Source organism: Sesamum indicum, linkage group LG2, assembly GCF_026168435.1.
Source record: "Sesamum indicum cultivar Baizhima isolate 11 linkage group LG2, ASM2616843v1, whole genome shotgun sequence".
NCBI lineage: Eukaryota > Viridiplantae > Streptophyta > Magnoliopsida > Lamiales > Pedaliaceae > Sesamum > Sesamum indicum.
The window spans coordinates 1859678-1874203 of NC_142658.1; the positions used below are offsets into that span (position 1 = coordinate 1859678).

General features: G+C 32.0%; 2 protein-coding genes across 4 annotated transcripts; both read left to right on the top strand.

Annotated features, from left to right (window-relative positions):
• The first annotated feature begins 3112 nt into the window (after positions 1 to 3112).
• Positions 3113 to 5491, top strand: LOC105176984 (nicotinate N-methyltransferase 1). Its single transcript, XM_011099993.3, has 4 exons — positions 3113 to 3422; positions 3525 to 3946; positions 4051 to 4118; positions 5015 to 5491. The coding sequence occupies exons 1-4, from the start codon at positions 3148 to 3150 to the stop codon at positions 5315 to 5317; spliced, it is 1068 nt and encodes a 355-aa protein (XP_011098295.1). The 5' UTR covers positions 3113 to 3147; the 3' UTR covers positions 5318 to 5491.
• Positions 5492 to 8332: 2841 nt separating this feature from the next.
• On the top strand, positions 8333 to 11260 carry LOC105177813 (putative trehalose-phosphate phosphatase D). Of its 3 annotated transcripts, XM_011101070.3 has the most exons (10): positions 8334 to 8487; positions 8578 to 8853; positions 8943 to 9083; positions 9179 to 9250; positions 9360 to 9452; positions 9561 to 9617; positions 9729 to 9830; positions 10296 to 10514; positions 10616 to 10708; positions 11020 to 11260. In XM_011101070.3, exons 2-10 carry the CDS (start codon positions 8596 to 8598, stop codon positions 11077 to 11079), a joined length of 1095 nt encoding a protein of 364 aa, XP_011099372.1. In that variant the 5' UTR covers positions 8334 to 8487; positions 8578 to 8595; the 3' UTR covers positions 11080 to 11260. The 3 variants fall into 3 exon arrangements, with proteins under 3 accessions (XP_020547684.1, XP_011099372.1, XP_088732031.1); XM_020692025.2 differs by having other exon boundaries at positions 8333 to 8487; positions 9360 to 9617; XM_088875905.1 differs by having other exon boundaries at positions 8373 to 8477; positions 9360 to 9617.
• Positions 11261 to 14526: the final 3266 nt, after the last annotated feature.

Sequence of the window (14526 nt, forward strand, 5' to 3'; positions counted from 1 at the left end):
ATTTTCGATCAACTATTTTAGCTCGCACATTTTTATCTCGATCCATCCTAACTTGAGCGTCGGAGGGTCGTTGTCGGGGACGCACCCGACGAGACTCACGTGTTTTCTTGTCCTCAGGATCCAACTCTATCTTGGTAGGAGTACGTGGCTGATCGCAGTTAGAGGTTGCTGATTTCGACCAAGATCATATGCCGCCGTTTGTGGGAAATTTGAGGATCGCATTGGAAGAAAGCGGACAACCATTAAGGATTACGTAGGACATGGACTTTCTAATCACCAAACATCCCTTGTATATTAATGTCCACATAGTAAAGAGTTTGCTTCATTTGCATGACGAATGAAAGAAAGAGTTTGATTTTCATATTCAAATAGCCAGTGAAATCCTTAACTAATACATGTAGAATTATACTAGAAAAAATTTAAACATTATGAAAGCATACCTTGTTTCTCAAAATACAAATCAAAGCTACTAAATATCATTAGATTACCATGATTTAAGTATAGGCTTTAACAAATTGCTTCAATCCTGCTCCGAATTTCCCCCATTTCTAATGTAGTTTCTATATCAGAGGCGATGGCGGTATCTATTACGTATACCAAAACTAAGCTGCATCTAGATCCATTAGTTTGGTACTTTCACAACCAATAAGTAAAACTTTACTTATATTACATCATATTTGTAATTGCGACCATAACACACATGTATCATCTCATTTCTATTAAAAATTTCAGTTGTAGATTTTTAACTCTTAAATGCTATAAAACAATGAACAAAAATAGATAGGTAAGATTAATCAAAATAATACTCCAACAACATAAAAGTATGAGAATAACTGATAAGTACCTTTTTTAAGTGAAAATGGCAATAACAGTTATATTGTAGAAGACTACGGGAGCGGCAACGAAAAATAGAATGCAACAGATGGTGCATGACTTGAAGATTTTTTCTGTAGATGAAAACTCTTAAACGTCAAAGTTAGCTCAAACACTACACTCACATACACACACTATAGCCAGTATCAACTATGAAAGCTTGAATGCAGTATTTCTATCACACTCTATATATGGTTTATATAGAGTGTATAAAGTTACAGATTGCTGTATATTTAAACATATTCCACCGTGCAACGTGTGAATCAACAAAAACTTCAGAAAAAATTGAAAATCGTACAATAATTCACTGAACAAAATCACTGTGCACCATGTGAAAGAACAAAGAAATCAGAAAAAATTCGTTGCAGACAATAAACCGTTACAGTCGAGTACATATTCAATAATTCATTGCAGACAATAAACCGTTACAGTCGAGTACATATAATCCATTCCAGACAGTAATCCTAAAAACAATTCCAACACCATATTCCAAGTACATGATAACCCATTCCTAAGGATATTCCAAAGAATGAGCAAACTTTAGTTCAGAAAACCGTTCCAAAATATATCACCTGCATAAACAACCACCGTTCCAACTATACATAAAAAGTATTTCAAAAACTGTTCCAAAACTATTAAGAACTATTGCAAAACTACTGTTCCAAAAAGTAAAAATGTGTTCTAAGTAAAGAAATTACATTTTTATATAGCAATACGCAATAGGGAATCGTCATACTTCATGTGGTACAAATACCGTTCCTAGCGCTTTGTCCAACCGTATTAGGAACACTATCTATAACGACAGAAGGCTGTCCATTCCAATCCCGGTCCAAATTAATTCAACTAATATCTGCTTGTTCTAAAAATTAAAAACACCCTTCCTAAATTCAATGCAAATTCCGTACTTTTTTTTAGTGTGGGGCAAAAGATTAGCATTACAAAACTTTTTTTTTTTTTTAAGTTTTTCTTAAATTCTTTTTTGTTTTGAGTTGATTTATGTTTTCATTTTCAAATTTAGTTTTAGTTATTTTATGTGTTAAAGAAAATCTAGTTAGAAGAAAACTACATAAGTACAATCCGAAGTGATGATGTTATTGTTGTAAATTGTGTTTAAAACAAAATCAAATTCACCACTTAAATTGTGATAGTAAAGAGCAAGTCTTTTGTAGCTCACTTCCTCCAAAATTGTTGAACTAAAAGAAAAGAGTAATTATAATTTCCAACATATTAATAAGATAATTTCTACTTAAACTCAGATGCATGATCAGTTATACTTTTTCTAAATACCATAATTTATTATATGTCTATAAAATTAAGGAAGAGTATTGCAAAAAATTTGCATGTGTGAGTCCCAAGATTTTCTTACAAGAATTTGAATTTGAAAATGATGAGAATAAATGATAAAAAAAGAATAGTTAACTGATTTTTCAAGCTTAAAAAATAGTTTAATTCGATCCTAAACAACCTACAAAAATTAATCTAATTGAGTCAAAAAGTCAAGTAGAAGAAATAATATTGTTATGTGTTTTAATGACAATTACCTAATATTGTTAAAATTAAGAGAATATCAGTGCTTTAAATTTGATTTTCCAAGTTATCAAATTAAGAGAGAAACAAACACTCAATATACTAAGAGACCCAAAAAAATATAATAAAATTTGTAGCACAATGTATATAATTTACTACAACCTACGCAATCAAAAAATCTATTTTTGTTCAAACTATTTATAGAAAAATCAAAAATTAAAATTACATATATTTCTCAATAATTACACAAAAATAGCTGAATTAACGAAACAAAAAGCAAGAAAAAGTCAAGAGAAAAATTTGCGAAATAAACAAACTCACAAACAATGCAATCAAAGTGTATATTCGTTAAAAACATGTAATAAAAATCTTAATCGTTGCAGTTTTATAAGACATTCGATAATTATTATATTAGTACATAACAAATAATTATCATTAACTATATTTTCATAACAATTCAAAACTTGTAACATCGAAATAAACACGTGCACCTTAATGATTTATCATGTTTTATATTTCTTGTTTTTTTTGTGAGTCTTTAAATTACATCGGTTGGTTGATATTAATTGGTTATGTAAGTTACCCTGTTTAATAACACAACTCATATAAAATTAGTTTCTTAACCGATTTCCATAATTTGCCTGCTCGTGACTATATATATCAATCAACCAATCTCCTTTTTCTGAATTCATTGTAAGAGAAAACAGTTTGTAAGAAACACAGAGTGAGTGTGTCTGGTCAATTGAGATGGAGAGGATCCAAACCAATAGCCCAATATTAGCTATAATGGAGCTGGCCAATCTTGTCAGTGTCCCCATGTCTCTCAATGCCGTTATTAAGCTCAAGGTGCTGGACACAATTTGGCAGGATGGATCCAACAACCCCCTCTCCGCGGCGGAGATCTTATCTGCCATCGCGCTCGGCCCTGCCGGTGATGCTGAGAACCTGCAACGCATTCTCCGATTGCTTACCAGCTATGGAGTGTTCGATGAACACATCGGGAAAGATGGCCGAGAAAGAAGGTGTGTGTATATGTGTGTGTGAAATCACATCTGCTTATTTTGATTTTGGCTATAAATCTGTCAATACACAACTGACGGTGTTGATTTTGCTTACATCAAAAGATATTCATTGACGGAGGTGGGAAAGGCCCTAGCAGCTGATGAGAACGGCCTATCGTACGCACCCTACATACTCCAGCACCACCAAGATGCACTAATGCTGGCATGGCCACGGGTGCACGAGGCCGTGCTGGATCCGTCATCTGAGCCATTCGTGAAAGTTCATGGCGAGCTACCTTACAGTTACTACGGCAAGAATCCTGAGATGAACCTTCTGATGCAGAAAGCCATGTCCGGTGTGTCTGTGCCGTTCATGGAAACGTTTCTGGATCGCTACGATGGATTCCAGGGAGTGGAGACACTGGTCGATGTGGGAGGGAACTCAGGGGATTGTTTGAGGTTGATCATGAACAAATATAAAAGTATTAAAAAAGGTATCAATTTTGATTTGCCGGAGGTTGTCGAGAAAGCACCCAAGATTCCTGGTAAGAGATCCTTTTCAGATTGATATTGTTTATCTGTTCTAACAGTTGGGAAACTCTTACTAAAACTAGTGTAATAATTTGAGGTTTCCTATGATGAAATGCAGGTATTGAGCATGTTGGCGGCGACCTGCTCAAGTCCAATATTCCACCCGGTGATGCTATTTTTATGAAGGTATTTCCCCCTCTCAACTTTATGCAACTTTTTTATGGTATTTGACTGCAAATTGGCTTAAAAAAGTTTTACATGCATACCTATTATTTTTTTTAGAGAGAAATAATCATAAAATACATCTATACATAATCATATTTACGAAGAATAGTGAGAAACAAATTCATGAATTTTTCTTTTATTTTTTTAATTTAATGTAAGGTAGAAATAATGATCGCTACAAAAAAAGCATGATTTTTTCGTTTTGAAGAATACTAATTAACTATGGTTGCGTAATAATTATTAGCCATTGTTTATGCAAACGATGTTCAAATATTAATTAAAACTAAAAAATTATGCTAAATCTTATGTCCATAGATTAAACGATGAGTTTCCGTCATCAATTTTATTTGATAGCAATGAAAAGAATTAATTTTCCGTGATTTTTAAATTTTAATGATTTATAGCGTGGGGATTTTAAAAAAAAAAATCATCATTTCACTTAAGAAAAAAAAAAATTCAATCCTTGTTTGTGCGATGACGTTAAGTTCTACACAAGATAAATGACTAATTTCTCAGATAGTATAAAATTATATATATAATTAAAAAAATTATATAAAATTCAAGTACCTCAAGAGAATATTAATTATTTGGGTGAATAACAATTTATCCCTCTATAATTGAAAATGAGCACGTTGACCCCTTATGAAAAAAATATAGCAATTTACCCCCTTATACTTTTTAAAATAAAACAATTTACCTCCTTATACAATTGTTGTATTTTAAAAAATAGAGGGAGATAAATCGTTATTTATTTTTTTCATAAGGGGATAATTTGCTCATTTGCGATATCACAAAGGGTTATTTTGCTGTAACGTGCATGTTACTAATGTACATTATTCATAATTTGCATGTAGCAGTGGTTATTAGTGACATGTACCGACGAGGAGTGCAAGCATATCCTGAAGAACTGTTCCGATGCACTTCCGTCGGGCGGAAAACTAATTATATGTGACCCGCTATTGCCCAACCACACAGACGACAGTCATAGAAGCCGAGCCATTCTTGAAGCAGACATATACATCATGACAATGTACAGGACTAAGGGAAAGCATAGGACAGAAACGGAGTACCGAGCACTAGGCGTCGCGGCTGGTTTCACTAATCTAAAGGCAAACTTCAAAATAGATAATTACTTCACTGTTTTGGAATTCGAAAAATGATTTAGATTTTGATATTTTTGTGAGGGTTGTGATTTGATGTCATGGCTGTCTTATGTACTAATGTTCAAGATTAGTGCGTGCGTGTGTGTTTTTTTCCTTAGTTTTAATAGTAATTGTTGGTCTACGAGATCATTTTACTGCAAGTAATAAACTTTGTCATTTACAGCATTGAGTTGGGACTATGATTTGATCGATTTGAATTAGGCATTTACGACATAGTTTATGAACTGTATAAAGATCGTTTTATTGAGATGGAAGTTTGGGACGGTCAAAAGTAACAGCAAAATATGTCCCAAATTCTAACGGTTTTGTAATCAACTTTATAACTTTTCGACGGATTTCTTCAATAGATGGAGGAATTGTACAATTCGTCAACTTTATAACTTTTCGACGGATTTCTTCAATAGATGGAGGAATTGTACAATTCGTAGGGGAAAAAAAAGTAGTCGCAAGTTTCATCGAAAAATAGAATGTAAAAATATGTCCATTTTTATATTAATCTTGGGACTGAATTTCCGATCGTATGTTTGATCGAAAAATCCCGACAAATTTTTGGCCACTTGATCATTTTTTACTAGGGAAAGGAACCAAAAAGAATTTTCGACAACTTGGCATCGAAAAACCATTCCACATATAGCATTTTGTAACTTTTTGTACTAAAGTAAACTTTTTGAGATTTGAGGTAAGTATAATTAATTGAATTATATATAGAGATATATATATATACACTTATGTTGTACACTTGATCAGTAATCGTTGATTATTTGTTTGTATTGTGATGTTATTCTATGAAGTGGTCCGTATCTGTTTATTTACAGTTATGCGTGTAGAGTAAAGATTGATAGATCTTTGTATTATATTATATTTGATTGCTGAATCGAGTTGGATGACGACGTTACTGATGGAAAATGGATTGTTGGATGAAATTCAATGATGAAATTATTGATGGTTGAATATTGTAACTTCAAATATAGGATAAATTACAACAAACTCCCTTGCGGTTTGTCATAATTACAAATACTCTCCTAAAATTACAAATGATCTAACAAAATACCCTTTTATGACAGCTCATTGTAGACGTATATTTGTTAGTGTATTTGTATTTTAGGAGGTATTTATAATTTTTCGAACAATGAAAATATATTTATAATTACGATAAATTTAAAAAAAACCCTCATAATTTATTCTATAATTATATTAATTATTACAGGAGGACGGTATCCTAATTCCTAAAATAAAAGGAACCAAACAAATGTCAATGTTTTGAAGGTCCGAATTAGGACCACCACTTACACCTTATATTAAAGTCAAAGACACTCGTAATCCGTCTTGCCAATGAAGTGGCGACCCAACAATTAATAAATTAAATAAATAAAAAAAAAAAAAAACAAAACTTCTTCTCGTGAAAGGCCAATGATTTTCTGCACCACCTCCAATAACTTTTGTTTATTTTATTTTATTTTAACTAATAATAATTATTTTTTTTTCTATTTTATTTTATTTTGTTTGTGCAATAATTAAGACATAAATATCTATTTGTTTTATGCATAAGTGTGAAGTGTCCAATGATTGGAGTTTTGTTGCATTAATATAATATAAGTATTATTAATTAATTTGGTGTGATTCACATTATTTTATATATATATTTTTTATAAATAAATACACACTAATTTCCCCGCTTCATCTCTCGATTTTAAATGTTTTTACGAAACACCAAATCTGATTATTTATTTATTTTTTAACGAAAATGTGATGAATTATAGGAATAAATTGCTCTATTTCAAATTTATAATTCTTATTAGCGGGTGGATAGCAATTAAAATGGAGTATAATGGGTGGCAATTGAATATGCAATCGTCAAAACCCGCCTTGGATTCAAATTTAACAGGGTGAGTTCGAGTCCAAAAATTTAGGGGTGAGTTCTAAGAATTAAAATCAATTGGGTTTGGCACGAGTTTTAGGTCCTTAAGGGTCCGCTCTAGTATAATAGTTATATACGTATAATTTTTTTTATATTAATAGGATAAATACTAATAAAATATTATTAGGCATTTATTTAACAGTTAATAAATTAAAATTTGTTCCACAATATTTGACGAGGATTAAAAGAGAATATGCATATAATTGTTATAAATTGTTTGGATTGTTCTATTATGAATAATTTCATTTGTATTTAAGAACTTATTTTTTGGACTTGAATATTTAAGTTAGGCCATGAACAATTTTATTTGTAATTGATATATTAATACTTAATTTATATATATATATATTTATAGAACAAAAAAAAATAAAAATAACTACGTTTTGTACCGGGGCGAGTGGAGTTTAAAATAACTCGGGGGCGGGGGGGGGGGGGGGGTTCCAGGTCCTCCATAGTGTTGCGGAGTGGGTCCTTGTTCCACCCAAACTGCCTCGTTGCCACTCCTATGTATGAACCCACAATTTGACCCAAAAATATATACTGGTCTTTGATATTTAAAAGGGATAATTACAACCACCTTGGTTAATGGTTTATTTACACAAAGTACCCATATATTTTGATAATTAATTATATGTCCAATAAAAATATTAATATCATTTACGCGAAGTCCCACTTTTTTTTAAAAAATTACAAATATACCCCCTAAAAACTTCAATATCATCACACAAATTATTTCTATTTTTTATTGTTAGGAGTGATTTATGTAATTACACAAAAAAAAAATGATTTGTGTAATTATCCATACTTAAAAACAACCGTCAGTTATTAAAATCTAAAATCAATGGGCTATAGACGATTTAATACAATTTTTATGTGATTTCCTCTTTTGTATACACACACTCATTATCCGAATCCAATACTTTGAATAGGAGTCTATGAACCTCAAACCATTGGGATGTCCTTAACCGTATAATACAATTATATGCATTTTACCTTAATAATGAGACTAGGTTTTGGAGGGGTGGGGTGGAGTGGGGTGGGGGGCACAATTGTACAACAAAAGTAGGAAAAACAAGTTGGGATACTCTTTTCTGATATTGGTGTGAAGTTACCTATATAAAATTGATCACACCCCACTCTCTCTTCTCACTTGTCTTCCCTTCTCCAACCATCATTTTCCCCTCTTTTTCCTCTGTGTTTTCCTCTTCATTTCAACCAAAACTTCCACCCCTTTTCCGGGTAGTTTAAGGTTCATATTTCTTTATTCATATTCTTTGACAGGTTCACTCTTTGTCTCTTGAATACTGATTTGTTTTCTTGACTATAAATGTCAATCCAGGTTTTTGAAAGAGTGAGTATGACAAACCAAAACATGGTCATTTCGGATGCCAAGTCAGGTTTAGCTATGGCCATAGCAGTTGCCTTGAAGGAATCGGGTCACTTCTCGCCCGCCATGCCTGTCGTCTCCCCCAACGGATACTTCTCCAGGAAAAAGCTCCATAAAAAGCTTGAAGCTAATGGAAACGGAGCCCGAATGAACGCCTTGCTTGACTCGATGAGGGCTTCTTCCCCCACACGACGGCCTACCGACACTGAAGACCACACCTCTTGGATTGTAAGTCAACAAACCAATCACACACTCAGACTTCAATTTCAATTTCAAGAATGGGCGTGACTGACACACATGCATACTGTACAAAACAGCTCCACCATCCTTCAGCTTTGAGCATGTTCGAGGAGATAATGAGGGCTTCACAAGGGAAGCAAATAGTAGTCTTCCTAGACTACGATGGTACCCTATCCCCCATCGTGCAGGATCCCGACCGCGCTTTCATCACCACCGAGGTTCTGTCGTCTCACAATCAACACATTTTTTACGCTATTAACCCGATCAAGAAGACCGAAAATACTCATTTATCTCTTTTTCCACCTATAACCAGATGCGAGAAGCGGTGAGGGCCGTCGCCAACCTCTTCCCAACTGCCATCGTTAGCGGGAGGTGCCGAGCTAAGGTACATTTCATTACAGGAAAACAAGTCTATTACATACTATGATCCCATTAAAAAAATCCTCAGAATAGAATCTTAATTTGGAAGTTGTTGTTCGTGAATTTTAAAAAAGGTGTACAACTTTGTGAGATTGTCCGAGCTTTACTACGCGGGCAGCCATGGAATGGACATAAAGGGTCCAGCAAAAGGACACACACACAGAACAGTGAGTCATTGCCACCTATCAAACATTACGTCCAAAATTCAGTACTTTGATGTATACCTCTTTTTCTTGCACAATTTTCATGTTCTTGGTCTTTTGTCAAACATTCAGGGAAATCAAACTGTCCTCTGCCAGCCTGCCAGGGAATTCTTGCCAATGATTAATGAGGTTGGTCTCTCTCTCTCTCTCTAAATTAACTCTTTCTCTCTCTATTCCAGAACCGTTGTTCTTACAGCTGTAATCATTTCAACTGGTGAAAATACTTTGATCCCATTTCAGGTGTACAGAGCTTTGATGGAGAAAATTAAGCATATCCCAGGGGCTAAAGTTGAGAACAACAAGTTTTGTCTGTCAGTACACTATCGCTGCGTTGAGGAAAAGGTACGAGGATCGCCCAATTTTTCTATATTTGGATCCAAGGATTTGAATATGATGGAAGTTTTTAGAGTAAAGAATTTCCAATAAGTTCATATTCAATGAATTTATTGAAGTCCATTACAATGCTGTAATAATACACTGTTATTTAAAAGGAAAAAATGTAATTTATCCACTATAATATTGTAAATGTGTAAATTACCTCTCTATAAAAAAAAAATTAGTAATTTACTCCCCTTCTATTTTTTAAAATGCAACAATTTACCCTCCTATTTAAAAAATATAAGGGGTAAACTGCTTTTTTTTTTTTTTTTTTCATAGGAATAAATTGCATTAACCCATATTTAAAAATAAGAGTTCGGGAATTTGAAATCCTATTCAAAACAAGGTCTAATGCTTCCGTTCTCCAAATTCCTAAGAAAAATTCAAAAAAGCTGAACGAATCGGAGTTGATTTATTGTGTTTTTTCAGAAATGGGGTGAATTAGGTGATCAAGTGAAAATGGTGATCAAAGAATATCCACAGCTTAGACTGACTCAAGGGAGGAAGGTTTTGGAGATCCGTCCCACCATCAAATGGGACAAGGGAAATGCACTTGAGTTCTTGCTCGAGGCGTTAGGCTACGCGGAGTCGAACGATGTCTTGCCTATTTACATAGGCGATGATCGAACCGATGAAGATGCGTTTAGTGTACGTTTTATTGTTCATCACTTAATGATAGCAATTATATATAAAAATCACTTTCCTATGGACAACTGAGAAGCTTAATTACGATATCGCTTTTTAATCAGGTTTTACGAGAAAGAAAACAGGGTTTAGGGATACTCGTATCAAAAACTCCCAAAGACACGAACGCGTCCTACTCTTTGCAAGAACCATTGGAGGCAAGTGCTATATTAGATACTTGGCTAAAATTAATGCTTTGAGATACTTTTTTGTCTTAGCGTCGTTTTTGTTAAAGGTAAGACGACAAGGGCTTTTTACAATGAGCTATAACAATGTGTATTTGTAATTTTAGCGACGTATTTATAATTTTTTAAAAAACGAGAAAGATATTATAATTTTGACAAATTTTAGCGGAGCCCGTTTTAATTTACACTTTCGAGAAGCATAGATTAACTCAGAAACGATACGAGAGGGTGGTAATGAGACAGTTAACAAGTGATTATTAATGTTTGATATATTTGACATGCAGGTTATGAAGTTCCTACAACGTTTGGTGGAGTGGAAGAAGTTGTCCGTATTAAGGCATTAGCTTAGAGAGTAGTGCAGAGTGTTACAACCGGTCCCCGATGTTTTATGAGGGATGGGGTTCGAAATTCTCCACTTTCTTTTTCTTTTGTTTTTTTCTTTACTTGTAATTGTAATTTCTTCTTACAAAATAAATTTTTTTGTACTTAACAAAAATGATGAGTAGAATTAATGGATTAAATTCATTCTCTCTCTCTCCTCTCTCTCTCTCTCTCCCTCCCTCTCTCTCACAAACACAAACAAAAGCCCTTTTTGCGAGTAATTATATTTTAGAAATAATTACATTTTCTTACCATAAAATTTGATGTAATTACACATAATTTTTTTGTAATTTAAAAAATTATATTTTAGTACCCTTAAACTTTGTTGAAATTTACTGAATTTGCTGATATTAATAAAAAAGAAAATTAAATAAAAATTGATATTGACCTTCAATTGGCTTATTACGGATTTAATTATTGTAGGTCAAATAATTTTTTTCCAACTAAACTATGCATAAAACAGTGAAGATATACCACCTCACATATATTAGCGCGTGAAGATGTGTGAATGTAGTTTGGTCATAAAAAGATTTATTTGACCTGTAATAAATCAGTAATAAATCAATTGGGAGTAAATATAGTTTTTTTTCCCCATTTTTTGTTAATACCAGCAAATTCAGTGAATTTTGACTAACGGATAGATTTATTTGTTAGACGGAAGCAAATCTCAAGAGTGCTAGATATAATTTTTCAAATAACAAAAGATTTACACATAATTGCACCAAACCTCAATCGGGGGGAGTGTAATTATCCCTATATTTCACCCCTGTACAAATACTAGCACACACAAAATTATAGTAAATGATAATAAACAACAACTACTGAAATTATAAAAAAGAAAAATAGTTTACTATATCTAGCATCAGGAGTTGTCATTGCCCTGATATACTATAAAAAGAATTAATTGTTCCCTATATTATAAATTACTGCGACTTAAAAATCGTAGTAAATTAATATTATCCACCACAGTCAGAAAAATCGACGTGAAAGTTTAAATATTGGCCACGATTAATCAATATTCAGTATGATTTTACTATAACCAAAATATTTATTACGATTTTTATCCGTGACGAATGTTCTGATGCTGCTTACAAAAGCAACAACTAATAACTGTTGTGCAGTTATAATTAATTAGTATTTATCACAATTTTTTACTTACAACCATAATAATCAATCCTAATTCTTTAGTGGTTCCAAAAGTTTAGAGGATCATTGTCTTTTTTTATTTGTTTTTTAGCCCACAGCTACAATTTGAAAGTAAAATCATTTCAAAAGATGGTCGTGTTTGTTTTCTCCACACATTTGATTGATGTGGATCGTATATGTACGCCGTATACACTATTGTCCAAATATCATACGTACGTAACAAAAATACACTAAAGATTCTTGGACTAGGTGTTGCGTACTAGAAAAATGTTTTGCACTTAGGATCGTATTCGTATATGTACACCGTATACACAGTTGTCCGAACATTATAGGTACGTGACAAAAATACAGTAAAGATTCTTGGACTAGGTGTTGCGTCGTAGAAAAATGTTTTGCACTAATTAAGTAGTCTAAATGCATTGTACCAAGCATGAATGTAATGACAATGAGAATCCACATTAATTAGTGCGTAGTAGATGGAACATATTGCAAGTGAAGGGGTTGATATTCATTAATTAGAAGAAATATGGCTTTTTTTATAATCACTAATTATTGTGATTAAAAGTAAAAACGTTGTGACGAATAATAATTAACTACGATTATTCGATACTTATTAGACGTTTTCTTTTACAAGCGAAGTTAAAATATTTGCTATAATTAAAAAATTGTGGCAATATTGTTTATTATGGTTAAAAGTAAAAAAATTGTAGCACATAATAATTAACTACGGTTATCCGTTAATGGCTATTAGACGTTTTTTCCGCAAGCGAAATTAGGATATTTGCTACAGCTAAAAATTGTAGTAAATACTTTAGTTATAGGTAAAACTATCATAGTGTTTGAATTTGTGTTTTGAGTGTTTTGTTTTGTGTGTTGGAGATAGTGAGAGAAAAACAAAGATAAGTAAGTGTGTGTTGAAGATAGATGATATGTTCGAATTTGTGTTTTAAGATAATTTAAAATACTTTAAAATAAGTGGTGTAGGTTTGATGTTGGGATTTGGGAGATAAAAATCACTGTTTATTGTCAAATCATATCTCTTTTATATATATTTTTATATTACATTATATGTTTAATGTTGTATTTTTGAAAAATAAAAATCACTGTTTATTGTCAAATCATGTCTGTTTTATATTATAAATAAGCGTATATATATATTATATATAGAAAATTGAAAAACAAAAAAACACACAGACAGGGTGTAAAAACACAAAAAAATATTGGGTATAGTTTATCTTGTTTCGAAAAATACGAAAACATGCTTGTTTATACATATCTCATTAAAAATATTTTTTGATTTGACACAATAATTTAATATAAAATATAATCTCATTAACTAATTTAAATTTATCAATATTTCAAATAAAATCGATATATTTTTCACTTAAAACTGAAAACTGAATAATCATTTGTCTTTGTAGTGATCAAAGAACAGTTTGCTGAATTAATGAAACAAACTTGAGAACAAATTAGTCGTGTCCGCACGTGCACTGCTTTTGTTGTTCTCTTCTCATTGGTATAGGTTAGAGCTATTGGGACCACATAAGGGTGTTGAGGTTTGAGAGTAGGAAAGGGTTGTATTGGTCTGCATCTTCGCTACAGGAGAAAAAACCCCTTTATTGTACGGATCAACACTACAAAAAAATAGTTTAATAATTACAAAAAAATTTAATGATAAAATTAGCATCGAGTTAACTAGCAAGTAAAATTTTCGTTGCTAATATACACTATTTAATACATATTGTAAATAATTCGTAGCTAAATTCGTTAGCAAATAAACTTTTTGTTGCTAAATATGAGCAAGTAAATTCTTGTACTAAATAATGTGATTTAGCAACGAGAATTTTACTTGTTAACTATTTCGATGCTAATTTTTTTTCATCTCTATCAAACTATTTTCTTGTAGTGCAAATTCATAGAAAGACATTATTTGTTGAAAAATACGAGTTAGTGTCGGGTATATCTTATAAAAGTCGTACACAAATCTTTCTATAGTATAACTATGATCTTAAAATAAGTTTAGGATATGTTTGGTTAATTCAAGGTTTTATTGATTTAGTTCTAGTGTATCCTAAACCCTAATATATATGAACTTGCTGTAACCATTAAATGGTTTAGCTGTTATAATAATAAATTTTATTTTTTTATAATAATAAATTTCATGATTTTAATAATTACTATTGTTTCGTAAAAATTATTACATATCAACAAAAATTAGTGACAAAAGATGGTGTATATTAAATACAATTGGTAACATATGTATA

Bases quoted from the DNA above. Each gene is read 5' to 3' on its own strand.
- LOC105176984 (XM_011099993.3), top strand. From the start codon at position 3,148: ATGGAGAGGATCCAAACCAATAGCCCAATATTAGCTATAATGGAGCTG. The intron at 3,423-3,524 runs GTGTGTGTATAT...TTACATCAAAAG, and splicing joins AAAGATGGCCGAGAAAGAAG to ATATTCATTGACGGAGGTGG. The intron at 4,119-5,014 runs GTATTTCCCCCT...TGCATGTAGCAG, and splicing joins GTGATGCTATTTTTATGAAG to TGGTTATTAGTGACATGTAC.
- LOC105177813 (XM_020692025.2), top strand. From the start codon at position 8,596: ATGACAAACCAAAACATGGTCATTTCGGATGCCAAGTCAGGTTTAGCT. The intron at 9,084-9,178 runs GTTCTGTCGTCT...ACCTATAACCAG, and splicing joins GCGCTTTCATCACCACCGAG to ATGCGAGAAGCGGTGAGGGC. The intron at 10,515-10,615 runs GTACGTTTTATT...CTTTTTAATCAG, and splicing joins CCGATGAAGATGCGTTTAGT to GTTTTACGAGAAAGAAAACA.